The 15,010-nt window shown below is 34.5% G+C and overlaps 5 protein-coding genes across 6 annotated transcripts; 4 read left to right on the forward strand and 1 right to left on the reverse strand.

The window, feature by feature from the left end:
* Positions 1-5: 5 nt before the first annotated feature.
* On the forward strand, positions 6-1,336 carry LOC118446145 (uncharacterized). Of its 2 annotated transcripts, none has more exons than XM_085659327.1 (4): positions 6-507; positions 626-804; positions 873-1,074; positions 1,161-1,336. In XM_085659327.1, the coding sequence occupies exons 1-4, from the start codon at positions 430-432 to the stop codon at positions 1,209-1,211; spliced, it is 510 nt and encodes a 169-aa protein (XP_085515453.1). In that variant the 5' UTR covers positions 6-429; the 3' UTR covers positions 1,212-1,336. The 2 variants fall into 2 exon arrangements, with proteins under 2 accessions (XP_085515453.1, XP_085515458.1); XM_085659332.1 differs by having other exon boundaries at positions 873-1,094; positions 1,161-1,233.
* A 267-nt stretch (positions 1,337-1,603) lies between these two features.
* CPR4 (cuticular protein 4) lies at positions 1,604-3,969 on the forward strand. Its single transcript, XM_035876474.2, has 2 exons — positions 1,604-2,681; positions 3,342-3,969. The coding sequence occupies exons 1-2, from the start codon at positions 2,670-2,672 to the stop codon at positions 3,696-3,698; spliced, it is 369 nt and encodes a 122-aa protein (XP_035732367.1). The 5' UTR covers positions 1,604-2,669; the 3' UTR covers positions 3,699-3,969.
* Positions 3,970-5,992: 2,023 nt separating this feature from the next.
* Positions 5,993-7,429, forward strand: CPR3 (cuticular protein 3). The gene is made up of 2 exons (XM_085659321.1): positions 5,993-6,203; positions 6,407-7,429. Exons 1-2 carry the CDS (start codon positions 6,048-6,050, stop codon positions 7,334-7,336), a joined length of 1,086 nt encoding a protein of 361 aa, XP_085515447.1. The 5' UTR covers positions 5,993-6,047; the 3' UTR covers positions 7,337-7,429.
* A 2,083-nt stretch (positions 7,430-9,512) lies between these two features.
* Positions 9,513-11,784, reverse strand: LOC118446144 (cuticle protein-like). Its single transcript, XM_035876455.2, has 2 exons — positions 11,637-11,784; positions 9,513-11,522 (listed from the first exon to the last, which is right to left on the reverse strand). The coding sequence occupies exons 1-2, from the start codon at positions 11,646-11,648 to the stop codon at positions 10,797-10,799; spliced, it is 738 nt and encodes a 245-aa protein (XP_035732348.1). The 5' UTR covers positions 11,649-11,784; the 3' UTR covers positions 9,513-10,796.
* A 2,034-nt stretch (positions 11,785-13,818) lies between these two features.
* LOC118446151 (cuticle protein 18.6-like) lies at positions 13,819-14,986 on the forward strand. The gene is made up of 2 exons (XM_035876470.2): positions 13,819-13,845; positions 14,180-14,986. Exons 1-2 carry the CDS (start codon positions 13,834-13,836, stop codon positions 14,834-14,836), a joined length of 669 nt encoding a protein of 222 aa, XP_035732363.2. The 5' UTR covers positions 13,819-13,833; the 3' UTR covers positions 14,837-14,986.
* The last annotated feature ends 24 nt before the right edge of the window (positions 14,987-15,010 follow it).

Here is a 15,010-nt window from a genome sequence, read left to right on the forward strand (position 1 = left end):
AAGTATCACAGTTCTAAGAATTTATCATCACGCGATAGTAGACAATTAAATCTTACTGCTTGGTTGTTGATTCTGTGTATTATAACGTGTAATGTATAAACGCGTGAAAATGACTTATGAGATTAAAAATAATTCAAAGTTATTATAAATAAAGATAAAATAATGCGATTAAGAAATAGAAATGGAATTTCCTTATAATTTTCATCCGATATAAACTTTTAGGTTATGTACTCTTCATTTATCTAATGATAATTAAGGATACTGAATGCTTAATGTTAAATAGATAATTATTATCAGTACCTTTTAAATTGATAAAAATTATTCGAGTAAACAATGGGAGTCGGATAACTCTTTATAATATTACTTTACTAATACAATGAAATATTTTCATGTAACATAAATAGTTTGATTTTATGTAAATAAGTAATAATGTCAATAATAGATTCACATCGATTAACTAAACCAGAATTTTTATCAGAACATGAACTCTGTCAAATATTAAAAAATGTGAGTATCACATCAATGTTAACTCAACTTTGAAATATATATTTTATAAAAATATATGTATTTTTCTATATTATATGATATCTCTAATATATAATATACTTTTATCTTGTTTATATAGAGATGTATTGAAATAACAGATTTTGAAACATTATCTAAAACTGAATTGATAGAATTATACAAACGAGTTGCCATGCCATTACCTCAAAGACAAGCTGGAGATATAAATTGTAAAGAAGCAAATAGAAATAATTTGAATCAGAAGCCTGTATCAGAAACAGATCAAAATATAACAGTACAGTAAGCATAATTTACATATTTGTAGAGGATTTAATATTTTAATAATAATTTGTAAATTTATTTTTTAGTGTTTCTGATAAGCATGACAATACAAATACTACTAACTTACGTGAAAAGAAAAGAAGAGTATCTCAGGGAAATTTAGTAGAATCCAAGTCATTCATGCATGAAACTAAATCAATATTGAAAAAAGTTCGTCTAACTTCTATATCAAAAGTAGAAATTGATTGTAATGGAATTAACAAACATGAAAGTAATGAAGAAAATGAAGTATGTTTTGATGTATTTATATACATATATTTATACTATTAACATTTTTTTATTTTCTTATTAAAGTTATTACCTTTGTGTTATAGGATTCAACTTTACCACCTACAAAGAAAAGGCAAAAAATTACATGGCCCTAATTTCTAATCAATAAGTGACATACGAACTTTCTTGTTTTATTTTTAAAAACTTGAAATTCGTTTATATTATTGTATATTTTATTCTTATTACAAAGAATTTTGAACGGTGTTTGCGGTGTTTTGACAGCTAATATATTTATAAGAATATTAGTATTTTTCATTGATATAGAATGCTTTTTTCTTATAGGTTTATCATGTAGAAATAAATCTTTCAATTCATTGATTAAAGTATGTAAGAGTAAAATATAAAAATTAAAGTATGTATAGAATAAAATAAATTATACTAAAAATTAATTTATATACAAATAAGATATATTATCATTTATTATTTTATATATCTCGTGCTATACTATGTAAAGAAAATATAAACATATAAAAGAACTTCGCGCACTTTTTAATTTTTGGTCGGTAAATTATCAACGCCATCTAGTAATGTAAAATTTTAACTAATTGTTAAAAAATAATAGATAACATTAATACATACGCGAAGAATGTTATTTATATGAAATCCCTGGATGGCATTGTATTTTTGAAAAAAATTGTGTGTATTACATTTTGTAAAATATTTCAAGAAAAAATTATTTCAATTAATAAGCTTTGTTACATACATACAAATTTACTTTATATTTTACTTAACATTATAAAAATTTTTTTTTTCCTTATATATCCAAGAATTAATGATTTAAAGATTAAATCTTCTTAATTAGTAGATTTTTAATAAATATTATAACTCTTATACTTATCTAAAAATGAAAAATGTACAAGTGAAGAATAACTGAGACGTATGTAATTACTACAACTATCTGGTATACTTTATAATCTTACGATCGAAAGGTAAGCACACATGATAAATCGTGTGTGCACTTAATATTCTTTGTGCGGGCCAACTTAACATAGCGGAAGTGTTACACTTGCAGCTGTGACCAAAACCTTTCAGTTACGCAATGGCGAAAGCAATACGGTGGTACAGAAAAATTATTGACCATTTAAATATTAAATATTTGATTTTGTGTAACTTTAATAAAAAATTAATGAATGTCGTATTTAACTACATTGTTTATAAAAAAAAGAATACCGTTTGAAAATGCGAGGGTAAACGATACTACAGAAGAAAATTTATAAAACTGAACTTTTTATTGATTTTGTTTACCTTTCATCGATTTAAAAATTAAAGATTTTTATTTTTAAACAAAAATTTTTGCGTAACTATTAATTATAATACGGTCATTTGAGGATACGAAAATAGTTCAAAATGAGAGCGAAACTTTTCCTGTCTCGTATGATACACGTCACGTACACTCATTTCAAACTGTTTGCAATTCAACAAGGGATGCGACACACGTTTCACCAATGACCACCCTGTCGTTCCTATAAATACGATTGTCAGAACTCAGTCGAATGTCAGTCCTCTTCTAAACACATCTGTGAGATCATAGAATTACATTCAAGTAAAAAAACATGGCTATCAAGGTGAGAATAGACGATTATATGAAATCTATACGAAAATAATAAAATATTGCTCGACAATACATTTTATATACAAATAGTATAAATTAATTAGAAAAATACAAAAATTATGGAGAAAACTAAAAACATTTAAATCTTTTAATTCTTTTCCTCTAAATTTTTTAATTTCCATTATTCGATTTATTTTTGAGTTAAAATCTAAAAATATTTGCAAATTGAAAAATAAAGCAAAGTAATCATAAATCGATCGTAGAAAGTATCTCAGAAAATAATGAAATTACTTTCGAAATATGATTTATTAATATAATATGATGTACATTGTTATAAGGTAGCACGTTGTTTTAATAAAATTATGAATTACATATCACCGATCGATGGTATTGATTTATCAAAAATCACGCATGATCATGTCATATATCACTTCTATCGTAATTCACTTTAGGCAATGTGAAACTTTCGTCCTTTTCGCATTCGAAGTAATTCGCTTTCAAAAAAAACAAGCTTTGCATACGTTATGTGAGAAGAGACGTTAGTCTTGTTACTTTATATCAATTTGATATTATTAGGTAGTACTCAATTATTTTACTTACAATATTAGTAAACACAAAAAAAAATAATTATTCGACGTGTAGAATTAATGGTATAAGAAATATTTTTTTTCAGTTGATCCTTGTCGTCATGGCAGCTGGAATGTTTGCTCTATGCAACGGAGGAGCTATTCCAGTACCTATTGCTCCTATAGCTCCAGCAACGGATTATGATCCTCATCCGCAATACACTTACACTTACGATGTAAGCGATAGCTTGACCGGTGATTCGAAAAGTCAACACGAGAGCAGAAATGGTGACGTTGTTAGTGGCAGTTACAGCTTAATCGAAGCTGATGGTACCAGACGAATTGTCGAATACACGGCTGATCCAATTAATGGATTCAATGCTGTCGTCCACAGGGAACCTATAGCTCTTATCAAACCGATCGTTCCTGTTGCTCCTGTTGCTCCCATTGCCTACCGTCATTAACTATAATTATTCTAGATACAAATATAACTGATAACATTATTTCTCCATACAACTAGTCACACTTATCTCTGCATATCTCCTCGGTTCATATTTTCTTTGTTCAACTTAATGAAGATACGAAGTTTGCTATAAATACTGCAAATGCTTGCCATGAATCATCGTGATGTTCTTTATAAGTAAATCGCAATGAAGATGTTATATACTGCATGAAAATTTATTCAATATTTTATAGAAGCTTCGAGGTTTTTAACTGTCTGTCGATAATAAAAAATTTTATAGCATTGTATATAACTAATAATTTTAATTGACATTTTGTATGTATAATAAAGATATTTTATTATAATACATCTGCTTCCTGTTTACCTCTTTGATTTGATAATGTTAAAATACTTAAAACTACTTACTGAGTATTTCTTGAAAAGAAAGAAGATTGATTACACATCTCCTGAAGACTTTTGTTTTGTATTAATCGATTGAAAATAAAAGTAATTTCGAAGAAAAATAATGCCTTTATGAAATGTTTGTGTCAAAAATATGATGACTTTCATAATTTAAATCGTAAATGTGTAATTAATATTCACCAATCGATCTATAAGAGATACTTATTTCTATATGCATTAAGATGTGATGTGACGAAGGATCAATTAGAAATTATTATATATATATATATACATTGAAATAATGTAAATGAAACTGTTGCAATTACCTATTTTTTTAAATCGAAAACGGTGCGAATTATTGCGATTAAAGTTTCGATTGTTTTCTATTATCTTACCAACATATATTATGAAAAAAATCGTTGAACTATCGACGAGTCGTCATTGTTTCGCAAAAGATATTTGTAGAGTACGTGAAGAAACGTGCCTTGCATTGAGAAGTATGGATTTATAAAATGTATTTCACTGAAAGAAAAATCTATTTGTAATAAATCTTTTTCATAAGAAACTTTCTCTTTTGTACGATTACACCAGGATTTTTGAAGAATCGTACTAATTCTTTTTACACGGTACTCCCCTTTTTCATCTATTGTTCTACTTCCTGAAATTTTAGCGTAATGATTTATACCTTTAAAAACTATTGATATGTCTAAAAATGTACTTGTGAAAGTTTCGTTAAAATCGATTGCGTAATTTTTACGTTAAATTAGAATATAGAACGTGAAAGACTGTATTTTTTCCGACTTCATACATGTTCTTTGTTGTTAGGCTTCTAGACATCGCATATAGCCTATGTTATTCAGGAAGATCTAAGCTGTTAGCCAGTGAAAGATTTTATTAAATCGATTTAGTAGTTTCTGAGATTATTTCGAACAATGGAACAAACAAACTTTGCCTCTTTATATATTGGTATAGATATTGGTCAGCTCGCCGGAAATTGGTGACAATTAATACTTGATCTTCGTTTTAAATAATGAAAGTATTGGGTTGCCCGGAAAGTTCGTGCCGATTTTATCATTACGTCACCTACCAAAAATCGGCACAATCTTTTCGGACAATCCAATAAATATCCCCGTAGGATTTCATTTACAAGCAATGTAAATCGTCTGTCGACAATACTTGTCTCTCCTTGCCCGTCACTTGTTCTGAATTTTCCGATGGCTCGCGTTGAAGTATTGGGCACATTATTCAACAACCTTCTGTTGTCTCTCGAAATCTACTTACATCGATGTCAATTAGCATACAATGTATACGACTCCAAGTCATTCTTGATGATTGCTTACAAAAACTAAAGAAATTTTGACCAAAATACGAAGAAGAATAAAAAAATAAATATTTTACAAAAATTGACTTTACAAACTAAATTTCTGATATAAAAACATTATATAGTTCTGATTTATATTATATGTTATGGTAGTACTGTACAAAATATGTAATGTTCTATTTAAATATTCTTAACTAAATATATGAAATATTATCTTTAGATAATCAAAGAAAACTAAGAAATAGATATTGAAATCGAACGACAAATAAACAAGACGAGGCTTGGTCATCAGGTTTTTTTGAGTCGAAGCGAGCAACCCCAATGATCACGAAAGGTTAGCACTTGGAAAGGAAGGACGGTATGCTGAGGTGCAATTGGAAAGACTTGCTTTCGTCGAACGACCTCGGTGTACAAGGAACGTTCCTGGTCATTGGTGTATTGGCATACAGGTCGCGTGTATGCGGCACAGTTCGATATGAAGAAACATAAGCGCGCATACTCATTGTGCTTGTTGGTACACGTGCGCATCATGCCCTGGGCAAGCCCAGGTTGTATCGCAACGGTTATGAGAAGGTCGTTGAATAAAAGAAGAAGAAAGAAGATATCACCGAGAGATTAGGTGGGGGCGGTAAAGGCGGGTGTTTTGACATGTTGCGGCTTTTGTTGCAAGGAATTCTCGCGGGTTATTGTATACGGATGGCACAAAAATGCGAGTCGCAACCGAGACGTATAAAAGTGCCACCGATTTTACCCCGAGGCATCAGTCTTCTGCCGATCCTCTTGTGGACAAACATGGCTGGCAAGGTATGTAAGGGAAGAGACGTCCTAGAATCGAAGGAACCCTATAATTTTTATCAAAGGAGAAGAAATGATTAAAATCCTTGAATCCTGATCAATTTACATTGCTAATACGTAAAACATTATAAATTGAAATTAGATCTTAATATGATTAAAATGACTGTCAGATAGAATTCGAGGAATATGCCTAATTTTTTCCTCCCTTTCAGTTCGTTGTATTCTTGGGATTGGCGATATTCGGGCAATGTTCGGTGGTACCTGCGGTGATACCAGCTGTAGCAACTGTTCCTGCGGCAAAACTGGAGGAATTTGACGCGACACCACAGTATAGCTTTGCTTACGACGTCCAAGACACTCTGACGGGTGACTCGAAGGCTCAGTATGAAACAAGAAACGGTGATATCGTTCAGGGTAGTTACAGTTTGATCGAAGCCGACGGAACTCGACGTATCGTCGAATACACGGCTGATCCCGTAAATGGATTCAATGCCGTTGTTAGCAGGGAACCTGTCACTGCTTTAGCTGCTATTGCCGCACCTTTTGTACCCTATGCACCCGCTGTGTCACCTTCCGTTGCAGCTGCATCTGTACCTGCACCTGCTGTACCAACTATTCCTGCGACTGGTCCGGATTCGGACGTTGAAGTGGTTGAAGCTAGAACGGGACCTCTAAAGAACGCACCGGCTTCGCGCGATTTCGAACTGCAACAACAGCAGCGACAACAGCAACTCGAACAGATACGCCAGCAACAACAACGCCAACAAGAACAACAGCAACAACAGTTGCAGCAGCTGAAACAGATACAAGAACAGCAACAGCAGGCACGCCGGCAGATTCAGCAACAAGTCAGACAAAAGCAACAGCAACAAGTACAGCACCAACAAGAAGGTAGTCAGCAAGAAGAACTAAAACAGGAGAAACAGCAGGAACAGAGATCTTCAACTGTCAGAGCTCTCGCCAGTCCGGTTCAACCCCGATTAGGACAGATTGAAAATGCTCAACGAGGATTAGTCCAATTACCAGCGACAAGAGCTATCGCTACTTATCCCACCTACAACGCTTACACGGCAGCATACTCATCGCCGTTTGCTTACGCGGCACCTCTTACTGGTCTCACTTATGCATCTGCACTCCTCTAAAACATATTGCTTAATCTTGATTTTTACACGACTTGTCCATCGAATGATATATTACTATTAAAATTTTAATAAATCCCTTGTAATCTTCTGAAATTGATATTTTTCTTTTATACCTCATAGCAATTAAGCTTTGTCGATGATACTTACATTGTACCTATGAAAGCCAACAATTTTCTTTTTTATCATATATACCAAACAATTTGTTATAATTATGTACCAAACAAAATCTGAAATTGACTTGGATAATATTCACTTCTATTTTTGGAGAAATCGAGTCACTTTTATAACATGTTTTCTCATTTCTTATTACATGAAAATGTATATGAACTAAAAAAATAAAAACATTTTAAGCAGACATCTAATCTAAATTATTTGCTCATAAGGTATACTCATTCTCATTTGAAACAATACTGCATATTGATTTTGACTATTCTTTCTTTTTATTATGTGATAATAATTAATTATCATAATATAATTGATGTGTACAATTAATTATATCTTAATTTATTATGATATATATACATGTTCAAATAATATTACTTTATTGATACACATATAAATAATAAGCAAACTCATTACAACGACTTTTATTATTATTGTTTCGGTATCTTACCCTTCTTCAAAGTGTAAAATTCATGCAAGTAATATATTGAACTTTCGTGACCTCTCAAAAATAATCGAATTGCGTCGTAAATGGGAGAAAAGAATCACTTCGTTTGTATTAACATAACTCAATGTATGGTGCACCTGCAATACATGATCGAGCGTAGGTGTAATAAAGTAAAAGTGTGGCGATCAATATCACCAATGGATAGATCGATGCCTTGTCACGTTCATCCATGGAGCCAATTCATCGTCGTTCACCGTTACGCAAAATGTGTTACGTTGACACGTATACGTTTTTTACGCAACATACAATGTGCGTATGCGAGCAAGTATGCGACATCGTAATACCCCTCGACCTTCGACTACGCATGCTGGCCGCGTAACGGACTAATGCTAGGCAAATACTATTTGTTGCATGGCAAATGCGTAATAAGATAAAAACTACGAACGATCGGCTTTTAATTTATCTGTAAGTAGCAAACATGATTCTTATGATTGAATTCAGTGTTCATAAATTAAAATTTTATAAATTAAAAAATTCATCATTATGACGTTGTTGCTTATATTTATATGCACTAAAAAGGGATATTTATTATAAAAATAGTATATTTGTTTAATTTATAACATATAATGTAGTTGTTCGTACAATGTAAGTAATAATATCAAAATTGAGCAGACGCAGAGACAAGTAAGTAGATAGAACCGATTGAAGGCCGACTATATCATCATGATTACTACTTCCAACTTGATACTTTTGAAGATTTGTAACGTATAACAATTTTTTGTCTTGAATCTGTAAAGCAATTATATTTTTATTTGATTTAATATTAATTATATTACATCCATCACTTTACCCCTATTAAAAAACAATAAGAAAGTTCTAAATCTAACACAAGGATTACAAAATAATAGTTTGTATATATTTTCTTTCTTAAATTAAAGGATAATACCTTGCAAGGACATCAGAGAGAAAAGAAAATATTTGCGAAGTTGAAGGACAACATATGTATTATATAATCCACCTGCAATTACAACGTAACGTAACTCATAATTGCTCTATAAATTCGGTCTGTATGGTCTTAATAAAAAACGGAGCACGATAAAAGGCGGCAGACATAGTAAGAGGCGTGAGTGTACGATAAAAGTGAAAAAGAGAGAGAGAGGGAGAGACAGAGGCAATATATGCCTAAGGTTTCGACTTTCACCAAATAAACCAGGGCTGCAGCTGCGACCATCAGAGAACCGCGCCCAATGTCACTATGTACCTTCTCGTAATCGCGCCCTATATTACGTATTATACATACGTATAAGTCATTCGAGAAACCGGTTCACTTTTTGGTAGACCACTTCGTCAAAGTATTCGACCAAATTAACAGCCCCGGAGGTTATGGATCTCTTTATTGACTTTAATTATAAAAATGTATTTGAGGATATATATAATTAATTACTCCTTACTGTTCAGTTATCTATGATAAAGTCTAAAAAATCTACAATATATTTAAATACGATTATGTTATATAAGAAAAAAGAAATATAAAATATAGTATTTGGCCGAATAATATAAAAAGTCAGATCTAGACCAGAACAATAGTAATGATGAAACAATATGTAAATTGTGACAAGAACTAGACTGAATGAGAAATTTAGAAATTATTTCTCCTCAATCGTCGTTAATTTCATTCAACTTCGTAACCAGCCTATGTACATACAGTGTGATACGCACATGCTGCATGTATATATATATGTACTTCCGAAAAATACGAGTGCGCTCCATTTCGCTTCGATTACACAATCTTTTAAATCGTGTCCCGGAATTTGAACTCCTTTCTCCCTCGGTTATAAATTCGACTCGTGCGATCAGCAACGATCAACGACATTGTCTTCAACAACTACCCACATGAAGTCTCTCGTTCTTCTATCATTTTACTCGTCTCAATCTTCCACTAATGGATTTGTTATATATTTTTATGTCTCGAATTGCGACTGTAAAGTTCTGCCAAGGATAAGGAAAGGAATGAAGAAAACCACATATAAAAAACAAATGGACAAAATTATATCAATAACTTGTTTGAATAACAATCAAGACTCTGTCATTTAAATAAGATCAATAAAGAAAATATTAAGAGATAATTTGTTTTTTGTAGTAATATTTACATACGAAATAATATTTGCGCGGCATTAAAACGCTCATTAATCTATTATATTCATCTGAATCACCATATTGTTGCCAGAATCTTTTAGCAAAAACCCTAAAGCAACATAAGTTATGATTAACAACCAAACTCCATCAAAGTGATATATAATTTCATGGTGTATATGTACCAACGATTTCCTCAAATCGAAGCACGTACGATCTTAAGGATCCTTTCAAGCCGACGTTATACGTTCGTAACGCGAATTAACGATGTTGGAATGTATCTTTCACGTGTCAGAAGGCGTTCAAGAAAAAACAGACGAAAAATGGAGAAAGTGGGCCAATTTTGACAATCGTCAAAAAGAATTTGGACTATGGATAGCATTTCGTGATAGAAAAAAGCTTAATCCTTTTGTCATTCCTTTTGACAAGAAAGCGAAATAAGTTATAAAATTATGAACATCCAAGTAAGTTGCGAGATAAAATGATATATGTATGTTTCTCACAGTGACAGCGATATGAGTATACTTATCTAACAGTATAAAGATAAAGAGAAAGAAAAGGAGAAAGAGAAAGAGAAAAATCGGAGTTGTAATAGAAACAAGCCAAAAAGATTAGATTAGTAACTCAATTTAATCAGTCACATGTAGTCTGCTAAGAAAAATAAATAAGATTCGGCCTTAGTCGACAACAACGTGGTGCATGGAGGCAAGTGTGGACTTAATGATAAAGAGTTGGTGCAGCGTAAGAGACGGCTGGGGTAACAGCAAACTTGGCAAGAGAGGCAGGATGAGCGGCATAGGCGATGGGTGTGGCATGGGCGGTGTAAGTGACAGCTGGCGCAGCGGCGAACTTAGTGTAAGCTGGAGTTGCGGCGTAGCTAAGAGCTGGGGCAGCTGCTAACTTGGCGTATGCTGGAGCTGCAGCGTATGCTGGTGCTGCAGCATAGGCGAAAGGAGCAGCGTGAGCAACAGGGGTGGCAGCAATCTTAGCTACTGGTGCGGCATAGGCCAGAGGAGCTGCGTGGGCGACTGGGGTTGCAACGTGAGCTACTGGAGCAGCAGCAACGGCTTTAACGGCGACGGTAGCGGGTTCTTTGCGTACAACGGCATTGAATCCATTTACAGGATCAGCGGTATAGTCAACGGTGCGTCTGGAGCCATCAGCTTCGAGAAGAGAGTAGCTACCCTGAACGACATCGCCGTCACGAGTCTCCTGTTGGTTCTTAGCATCACCAGTTAGACTGTCGTGCACATCGTAAGCGTAGCTATATTGGGGATGCGGATCGTAGTCGGCATCAACGGCTTTGGCTACTACAGCTTTAGCTACTGGAGCCACTGCAGCTACTGGAGCCACTGCAGCTACTGGAGCCGTAGCATAAGCTACAGGGGAGGCTGGGATCAAACCAGCATTAACGGCGGCTACGAGGGTGGCGAAGGCTACGAACTGAAAGAAAAAAAATAATTTGTTAGAATAATTTCAAATTTCGCTCTAACGTTCAAACTTAAAAATTGGACATAGATGTTTGTAAAACAAGAGCCGTATCGATCCTCTACCCACCTTGAAGGCCATTGTTGAATAGACTCGGTTTGTTTGGATCGACTAAGCGACTGATGATGTCCAACGTTGATTCCCGCTGGTTTATATACTCGAGTTCGCACGGTTACTCTTTCCCCCACTATTACTTTCGGCCTACCAAACTTTGAAAGTTCGGCAAAGTTAATATCGACTGAAGTCAACCACACTTGAACTTGGTTAGTTCAAATCTCTTATGATCTATGTACTTGTATATATTATTTTCGAAAGCATTAAAAATCTATGGATGTCTAAAAAATTAGTATAATCTTCTAATGTCCTATGAGTTTATATTGTTCTTTATCGATGAAATGATCATTGATAATTAGTTGAAGTATCTTCTAAATAGAAAATATAGACATATTATAATAAAAAAAAAACTTGTAGATAATTCGATATCTTTAAAAAACATTGAAAAATATTAGACATTAACTTATATTTTTAATTTTTCACGTTTTCTGCAATAGATTCTGTTTTAATTCTACATAATTTATATCGAAATAGGAATTTCATCAAAAATGAAAAGATTAAAATTATATTATATAACACTGAAATTTTATACTAACTATTTTATAATTTGTAACATAGTTTTCTTAACTTATTATGAAAATGCACATATTAAAAAACGCAACATATTTCCATAAAAAATTACAAATTTTGTAGAACAAATAAATAAAAAATACAGTGTTATATATTATAATATTACGGTATTATTTCTTTCTAATTTCTTTGCATTTGACAGCAAAAAAATCAAAAGGATATCCATTCTTTGTCTCTCACTAAGTTTCAAGTCTGGTGCCACGTATCAAAAATCGTGAACGATGGTGCGTCGCGAAAGTTTCGAAGGAAACGTGTCAGCCAGTATGTCCTGAACAGCGAACTACTTCTTCGATTGCGTCATATCTAACGTTACAGCCGGCGGGACCACGAGAAATAAGTGGAGCACTTTCATAAAGAAAAGATAGGTGGGCTGCCGAATCAGTGGTACGCCCCGATCGATTGACAGCCCGTGGCAATCGAAAATCGTATCGTACCAATCGAAAATCAAGATTTTGCTGGTTCACCGTCTTTTGTCATAGCAATACGCCCAGGAAGATTCAAGAAACTTTGATCTTAATGCGAGGAGATAGTTTTAGATCCATTTAGATCACATTACGTTCTTTCTATATCCGCATATGTTAAATCGGATAAGCATGCATGACTTTCTTTTTTCTTACGAGTATCGCAACGAACAAATAAGAATTTGATCAAATTTTTAAAAAATTCGTAAAGAATGATATGTAACAGGTATGACAATATATCCATATATGGATCCGAATCCACTTCGATCGAGTCCTTTGTCCTATGCTTTTTTTCTGTTTTGCATTAATTAAAAAAAGAGCAGACGGCTTTGATTTTACCAAGTATGGGGATACTCAAGGTCGAAGAAGGAAGTTTATGGGCCACTAACCGACGACGAGCCATATACCGGATATACTTCGGTAATCCTAATATCTCGCTTTCGATCTCTCGAGAAAATACAATATCATTATTTGAAATCTTATTATTTAGTTACAGTTAAATACCAAAGCATCATTGCTTTTAACTCATCTAATAGAATAGATTGTAGCTACGTATTGCATCTAAAGTATATATCTGGAGATTTCAATGAGTGCAATTGCAAAGGAAATGAACATTTCATCAAAGTTTCTCCGATAAACAACTTGTATGAAGGAGAAAGTGGAATGTAGAACATGTTACGAGGGTAAAAAGAAATGACAGATAGTTTGAAAGTAGGGTCAAAATGGAAAGACAAAGGATAGATTGGTAAATGGATACCTTGATAAACGGATTGAATGACAAGGTCAGAAAGAAAGGCGAGACTTGGCAGAGAAGTCTACGGTATAATTAAGTAACTTGTAGCAAGGACGTGGCCCAGTCCGAAACGATGGTTCCTCCATGGTGCCGATGATCCAACGATCACCGGCTGGTCGTGCATTGGGCGTGGTCTGATTTCTTGCTCAATTTCGCGTTGCTCCGTGGCCGCGAATCAGTTGACCGTCGTAAGAACCGTCACCCGGTTACGTCAGCAGCCCCGTGAGCCCTGCTCCGTCGAGTATAAAAGCCGAAAACCATCCATCCATAGCATCATTCGCATCACAAACTACCAGATCGACAGATCTACCAATCCACTCGAAGAACAATGGCCTTCAAGGTATAACGAAAGAACACTTTTATGCGTATCGAAGAGTTGTGAATACAATCGCTTTCTTTTTTTTTTCGTTTATTACATCGTATAAATCGTCGTTGCTTTGTGAAAGAAAGAGATCGTTCGTAACACGAAGCCATTGTAATCCTTCGAATATCGCCGTGAATGCAATCTATTCGAAAGCGACATGTCGATTTGCATTTCGATTCGTTTGACACACACGAATTTTAGAAACGCTCTAAGCATACGCATATAAAAAAGAGAATCATTGAATTGAACGAAATCAATTGAATATTCGAAGTATCATTTTTTAACTAATGAATTTATTTTTTTATTACAGTTCGTAGCCTTCGCCACCCTCGTGGCCGCCGCTAATGCTGGTTTGATCCCAGCCTCCCCTGTAGCTTATGCTACGGCTCCAGTAGCTGCAGTGGCTCCAGTAGCTGCAGTGGCTCCAGTAGCTAAAGCTGTAGTAGCCAAAGCCGTTGATGCCGACTACGATCCGCATCCCCAATATAGCTACGCTTACGATGTGCACGACAGTCTAACTGGTGATGCTAAGAACCAACAGGAGACTCGTGACGGCGATGTCGTTCAGGGTAGCTACTCTCTTCTCGAAGCTGATGGCTCCAGACGCACCGTTGACTATACCGCTGATCCTGTAAATGGATTCAATGCCGTTGTACGCAAAGAACCCGCTACCGTCGCCGTTAAAGCCGTAGCTACTGCTCCAGTAGCTCACGTTGCAACCCCAATCGCCCACGCCGCTCCTCTGACTTACGCCACACACGTCACAGCTCCCGTTGCTCATACTGCTCCCCTTGCTTACGCCGCACCAGTATCCAAACTCGCTGCAGCCCCCGTTGCCCATGTTGCTCCTCTCGCTTATGCCGCACCTGTCGCCAAATTCGCCGCTCCCCTCACTTACGCCGCACCCGTAGCCAAACTTGCAACCCCCGTCACGTACGCACAAGCAGCCCCGGCCTACTATCATTGAACTGATCTCTGAACTCATCTCTTGTTAGGAACAATGTTTGATCAATAAATTTGTTTTTTTTAGCAACTATATAAAAAAATTGCCTTTCTCTTTAGATCTTTGTATTGCCTCTTTACTTTATCCTCATATTTTCTCATATTTAATATTCTCTTTTTGTCATAAAAAAACACTTAT

This window comes from Vespa mandarinia, chromosome 1, assembly GCF_050613455.1.
Source record: "Vespa mandarinia isolate Hongniang chromosome 1, ASM5061345v1, whole genome shotgun sequence".
NCBI lineage: Eukaryota > Metazoa > Arthropoda > Insecta > Hymenoptera > Vespidae > Vespa > Vespa mandarinia.

What these genes read in the sequence shown, in the direction of transcription:
- LOC118446145 (XM_085659332.1), top strand. Translation starts at nt 430, where the DNA reads ATGTCAATAATAGATTCACATCGATTAACTAAACCAGAATTTTTATCA. An exon ending in TCTGTCAAATATTAAAAAAT is followed by an intron (nt 508 to 625) that starts GTGAGTATCACA and finishes TTGTTTATATAG; the next exon opens with AGATGTATTGAAATAACAGA. An exon ending in GATCAAAATATAACAGTACA is followed by an intron (nt 805 to 872) that starts GTAAGCATAATT and finishes TTTATTTTTTAG; the next exon opens with TGTTTCTGATAAGCATGACA.
- CPR3 (XM_085659321.1), top strand. Translation starts at nt 6,048, where the DNA reads ATGTTGCGGCTTTTGTTGCAAGGAATTCTCGCGGGTTATTGTATACGG. An exon ending in GGACAAACATGGCTGGCAAG is followed by an intron (nt 6,204 to 6,406) that starts GTATGTAAGGGA and finishes CCTCCCTTTCAG; the next exon opens with TTCGTTGTATTCTTGGGATT.